General features: G+C 39.8%; 1 protein-coding gene across 1 annotated transcript in view; it reads left to right on the forward strand.

Moving 5' to 3' along the window:
- The window catches only part of LOC143019754 (single insulin-like growth factor-binding domain protein-1), a 5,919-nt gene extending 1,257 nt beyond the window's left edge, over positions 1-4,662 (forward strand). Inside the window, exons 2-4 of the mRNA XM_076175736.1 lie at positions 580-694; positions 3,696-3,858; positions 4,407-4,662. Coding sequence (XP_076031851.1) covers positions 580-694; positions 3,696-3,851 — 271 coding nt within the window. The 3' untranslated portion in view covers positions 3,852-3,858; positions 4,407-4,662. The remainder of the gene's footprint in view (positions 1-579; positions 695-3,695; positions 3,859-4,406) is intronic.
- The last annotated feature ends 1,251 nt before the right edge of the window (positions 4,663-5,913 follow it).

The following is a 5,913-nucleotide window of genomic DNA, read 5'->3' on the forward strand; positions in this document are numbered from 1 at the left end:
GGAATAAACTTCCTGCAGAGGCAGTGCAATGTATTACAGTTAGAAGTTTTCAGATTCATTTGGAATTTTAGATAAACACCTAAGCAATATGCTGGAATCCCTGTTATCTATGCAATTTAATTTGATTTTTTCTTCATTTATCATTATTTATTTCTTTATTATTATTGATCTATTTCATTACAACTTATTATTTATCTGTTTGTTTATAATTTATCATTTATTAGTAAATTTTATCTATATTCACTCATTTATCTATTCTTTTATTTATTTATTCAATTATCCTTATTTTTCGCATACGGCCTAGTTATGGACCGAAATGTCTCTTGTCGGCATGCTCTTCCTTTGTAATTAGGAAATCAACAAGTTATTTTCACGTAACTTGAAAACTTTTTCAGAATCACCATAAGTTTTGATTTTCTTTAAAGCACTGCTCTGAAAAAAGAACATATATACCGGTAGTTTTACAAAATACATTGAACAATATTACCTGTATTTTTATCGATTTTTTCTCCATTCGTCCTCCAGTATCCCTGCAGTGTCCTCTCCTCACCTCTGTGTCCCTCTTCTTTCTTCCCTCAGGAGCCAAGGGCTGTCTTGCACTGTGTGTAACTTGGAGAAATGTTCTCCCCCGCCTACATTCTGCCTATGGGGAGCCGTAATTGACGCTTGCGACTGCTGCACTGTGTGTGGCCAGGTGAGTCAATGATAGGACTACTCTCGGTCCTCGCTGGCAAGGCAGGTTAGTAGAGCGTCGATACTTGCAGCGGAGGTTGAGGATACGGCAGCTCGAACCATGCCGCCAGTGTGTTGGACTATGGACATGGTTAATCAAATTCCACGCTACAAAGTATTCTGAGGGGCACCGTTCTAACCTCCTGATAAGGGAGAATTCGCGACGTTAAACCGAATCATCATCACTCGATTTGTTTTAGACAGAAGTAGGTCCCCAAAGCAAAACAGGATTTATTTTTTGCTGATGGCCCTTTCATATTCGTTATCAGAAGAACTTATACTTTCCTATTATGCCAAGAGTACATAACACCCTGCTGTTCAATGGGTATGGTCCTTATGTTAGAATACCTCTGTGGCTCCATTTATTTCCTGTGGCACTTCAGAAGATTTCCCCGAACCGACCACCACTAAAGTGAAAGAATGATACATTACACGGGATTTTACTTAATTAGCAAACTTATTTCAGCATTCAATCCGTTGCTCGCACAACGAGGTGGCTAGGCACGGATGCCTCAGTCAGGATTCGGGGATGTAGGTTCTCACTTTCAAAATCTTGCGTCAGCCCTGACAAAGGAATCCTACCATTAGAAATTAGGTTATTGCTTAGGTAATTAGCTAGACTTATGAATATTTGCAGATGATTCTATATATAAACCAGCAAGCCAGAGTTGGCCATGGGTACAAAACCACGGTCCTTATGACCGTGTGGTCTTCCTGCCGTCACTTGCTGACTCTTGAGGTATCGAACCTCCTAGCTCTGGTTCGTCGCCTCCAAGCGTTGGTGATTTGTTACTCTCGGTCTCCACATACATACATGTATACATACATACATACATATATACATACATACATACATGCATGCATGTATACATGTATACATACATGCATACATGCATACATGCATGCATACATGCATACATGCATGCATACACCCATACACACACACACGCACACACACACACACACACACACACACACACACACACACACACACACACACACACACACACACACCTAATACGGTGTCTATTTTGGTGGAGATTATAGGCAAAAATAAGGAACTTATCATTGGCGTCCTATATAGACCTCCTAACCTAAGTATTGAGCAGACTGATCCCCTGATTTATGAAATTCGTAGGGCGTCCCAGTACAAAAACGTTGTAATCATGGGAAATTTTAATTATAGAAACATTGACTGGAAAATTTTAGTGGGAGATCAGGAGGCGCAAATTTTCTTAGATTCAGTGCAGGATAATTTCTTAAAACAAATAATTACCGATCCTACTAAGGGAGAGAATACTCTAGACTTACGAGACCGACCTAGGAGGCTGTGTCGAGGTAAGATACACAGACAGTCCGGACGTCATCAGCGCGGTCAAGGGTCGGGTCACGTACCTTGGGCCAGTTTACGTACAAGCGCGAGGTCATCAGATCGGTCGGTGATTTGGATGAAATGTACAGTAACCTAACAGCTTTAATTCTAAATGCACAAAATGAATCTATTCCTCGCAAGTCAGTACGCAAGAATAATAATACTCCCATATGGATGACGGATATGCTGAAATATGATATCGGAATGAAAAGAGGACCTAACGTAAGAATAAAAAAACAAAAACAAAAAAAACGGGGAAACACACCTTAGATCCAAATATAATGATGTGACAAGACTGGTTAAAAAGAATACGCACACAACAAAACGTAACTATGAAATTAAGGTTGCTAGACAAGCGAGATCCAATCGTAAGGATTTTTTTTTTTTCGTCTCTACAGAACAAAAAATAAGGAAAGGATAGGCCCAACTAAAGATAGGTTAGATATGGCACCTGACTGCGACCCAATTTTCAGTGGGGATGAAGAAAGTAGACTATCAAATATCAGTATTAGTAAGGTAGCAGTAGTCAGATTAAAAGACTTATAGCTACAAAATCCCCGGGTCCAGACGAAAAATTTCCAAGTGATTAAAGATTGTAAATTTGAAATCTGCGACCGGTTAATAGAAATATTTGATAAGTCGGTAGACATTTGTTTTGTGCCTGTTGCTTGGGGGCAGGGAAATTATGTTCCTGTTTTTAAAAAGGGAGATAAATCATCTATATGCAACTACAAGCCAATTAGTCTGATATCAGTTATAGGTAAAATGCTTGAATCAATAATAGTTAAAAGATTCAGAGATCACATCGAGAGACAAAATTTGATTCGTGACTCACAGCATGGTTTCTCCAAGGGTAAGTCATGCGTGACTAATCTTCCATCTTTTTTACACTTCGATTGGAGATTGCCAATTGACGGGGTTTGGTAATTTGAAGAATGCTGAATGCAAATGAAGGTGTCCAAAGGACTTTTTGATTGAGTTGTAATCGACGATGTAGATAAATTCTACGTAATATTCAGATGAACCTTGGGCGTCAGTTTCTCTACCTGTCACTTATCTCTCCCTACAAGCCGCAACCAATCACTGGGCTCGATTACTCTTCCTGCCGGAGCTTAATACGTATTGAGTTCCAGGCAGTTATCATAGAAACAATTTAAAGTGCATGGCAGCAATAAGTCACGTAGATACCTTATACAAATATAGGTTATAGGTAACAAACTTATATTTCATATGACATGTCAATGAATGACATGACTAGTTATTAAATGTCTAAATATACATTTTATTCGCGCAAGGGCGTGACACAAGTCAAAGCATACGAGTACGTTCTATTCACTCTAGGGGGTAACAAGAGTATAAACATACATTTTATTCACGCAAAGGTGTGACACAGGCATATAGCAAGCACATGCCATGGACGACTTGCACACTTCCTCAATCTGCCGCTAGGCGATTTTATTCAGAATAAGTAAACGTCCCCTGTGCAGTTAATAGGGCAGACCCATCTCAGTGAACCCTTTCACTGCTGTACACGTATTTGTTCAGGATGTCGGCAAGCGGTTGTATTGTTCTCCTTCTGCACACCCTACAGGGCATCTTAGAAGATTGTGGAGGAGCACAGGGCCACGGGGTGTGTGGGAACTCATTATACTGTCTGGAGGCTGAGGACTTAAATCGTCCAGGAATATGTCTGAAGCATGGGATGCCTATCCCCGGCTTTTTTTTGGCCAAGAAACCCCAAAACTAACTAAAAGGTAAGTTGGCATCTTTAAGGTGATCATGTCGATCAATACCGAACTATTTTTTCGTGTTAGGAAGGAGATTTTTTTTTTTATAAATCATCATGTCTCGTAGAAAGGGTAGCAGTTGTAGTGTGTATGTGTGTGTGTGTGTGTGTGTGTGTGTGTGTGTGTGTGTGTGTGTGTGTGTGTGTGTGTGTGTGTGTGTGTGTGTGTGTGTGTGTGTGTGTGTGTGTGTGTGTGTGTGTGTGTGTGTGTGTGTGTGTGTGTGTGTGTGTGTGTAGACACATAAAATGAATATGATTTATTCCCTTTCTCCCAACCCCTTCACATGTTTGATCTCACATCGATCTCCATCACCGAAATGTTGTTACCAAAGCTGATGATTCACGTCAGCATGGGACTATCCACAGATAGGGTTGATGCAATCTCTCTATCTCACCACGGTTGCTTAATCTGACTATAGCCAGAATCCCAAATGCCAAATATATTAGCATAACTAAAGAGTTTTTAGAGCACTCACAGAGGCCAAGTGGATACAAAGATTCATCTTTTCTTTCCAGTTTGGTTACCTCTACTCTGATGGCTGCACGGTTACCCTCTCTCCCTTCCTGGGACATTTGTGTACTTGTCACACCTATATTGAACAGGACTTAGCCCACACTCCACTGATAAAGATTCGGCCCGTGGTATCACCCAAGTTAACAAACTATAGTTACATGTAATGTAACTTTAGGATGTCATTCATATGAATGATATTCTATAATTACTGTATATGTGTAAAGTGACTATAGGACTTCAATAATAAAATCTAGTAGACTAGCATGTGTGTAATGTAAATTTAAGACTAAATCCAGGGGATTTAGTGATCCTTTCTCCATCTATAATGTTACCATATGATGAGTCCACGGAAACCACATGACGCGGACTGAGAGTTTGAGGGTTCTAAAGACAAATATTGCTTTTGAAGATTTAATAGTAGGTGAACTGTTTGTCAAAAATTCTTCTCCTTTGATCAGAAGAGTTTAAGAGTATTTTAATCAGTGGAAATAAGCTCCTATCTGATTGAAGATAACTTAGAGCTCTTGTCACTATTTGAAAGACGAAGAATATTGCCTAATTAGCTTCTTTGTGCCTATTTCTACTTCGAGTTTACAGTAGCAGATAGGAAATCAAGATGTTATGTATTCCTTTTGACGCATGTCGACATATATATATATATATATATATATATATATATATATATATACATATATATATACATATATATATATATATATATATATATATATATATATATATATATATATATATATATATCCAGCGTAGACGGAGCGAGCTGAACTGGATTTTCATACGATACGAGGAGAGGAAAATTGTCTGTTCTTCTTGACAAGGTGTCGGCAAGGATGTTATCTTCTCTGCGTATGAGTCATACGAAAGTTAAATGATTGGAGAGCTAAGGCCCAGTGGAGGATGCGTTGATTGCTGAGTCGAGCTCTCTCGATGGATACCAAGGAGATTTGGTCGGTGTAAACTAAGGTCTCAGCCGCGAGAGTACTAAGATAGCACTCCACAATTGGGTCGGCATTGTCCATTGCCCACGACGTACTCAGGGCACGGTACTGTAGCATCCCCAAACGTGGATTTCGCCAAGTTGATGAGGAACTCGTTCGTTACTAGGCGATCAAGGAGGGTACCTAACTTGCCCAGGTGGTCGGACTAGGTATCTGCTAAAATAACAAGATCATGTAAGTAGGTATGGGTGTTTGGTAACACAGAGATGGTTACATCAATAGCCCTTTGAAAGGTAGCAGGGGCATTACATATCCGAAATGGGAGAACATTGTAGTTAAACAGGCCAAAAGGGGTGATAAAGGAGAATAATGTTTGGGCCTTTGGGGATAGGGGAATTTGGTGATAGCCTTTCAAGAGGTCTATTTTAGTTAGATAGGCGGCCTTTCGTACATTATCTACTAGTGTGTCGATGAGGGAAAGCGGATATCTATCCTTTACTGTAACGTCGTTGGGGCGATGGTAGTCCGTGCAGAGCCACCACTCGTCATTCTC

This window comes from Oratosquilla oratoria, chromosome 3 (assembly GCF_046742065.1).
Source record: "Oratosquilla oratoria isolate Oo_2021 chromosome 3, ASM4674206v1, whole genome shotgun sequence".
Lineage (NCBI taxonomy): Eukaryota > Metazoa > Arthropoda > Malacostraca > Stomatopoda > Squillidae > Oratosquilla > Oratosquilla oratoria.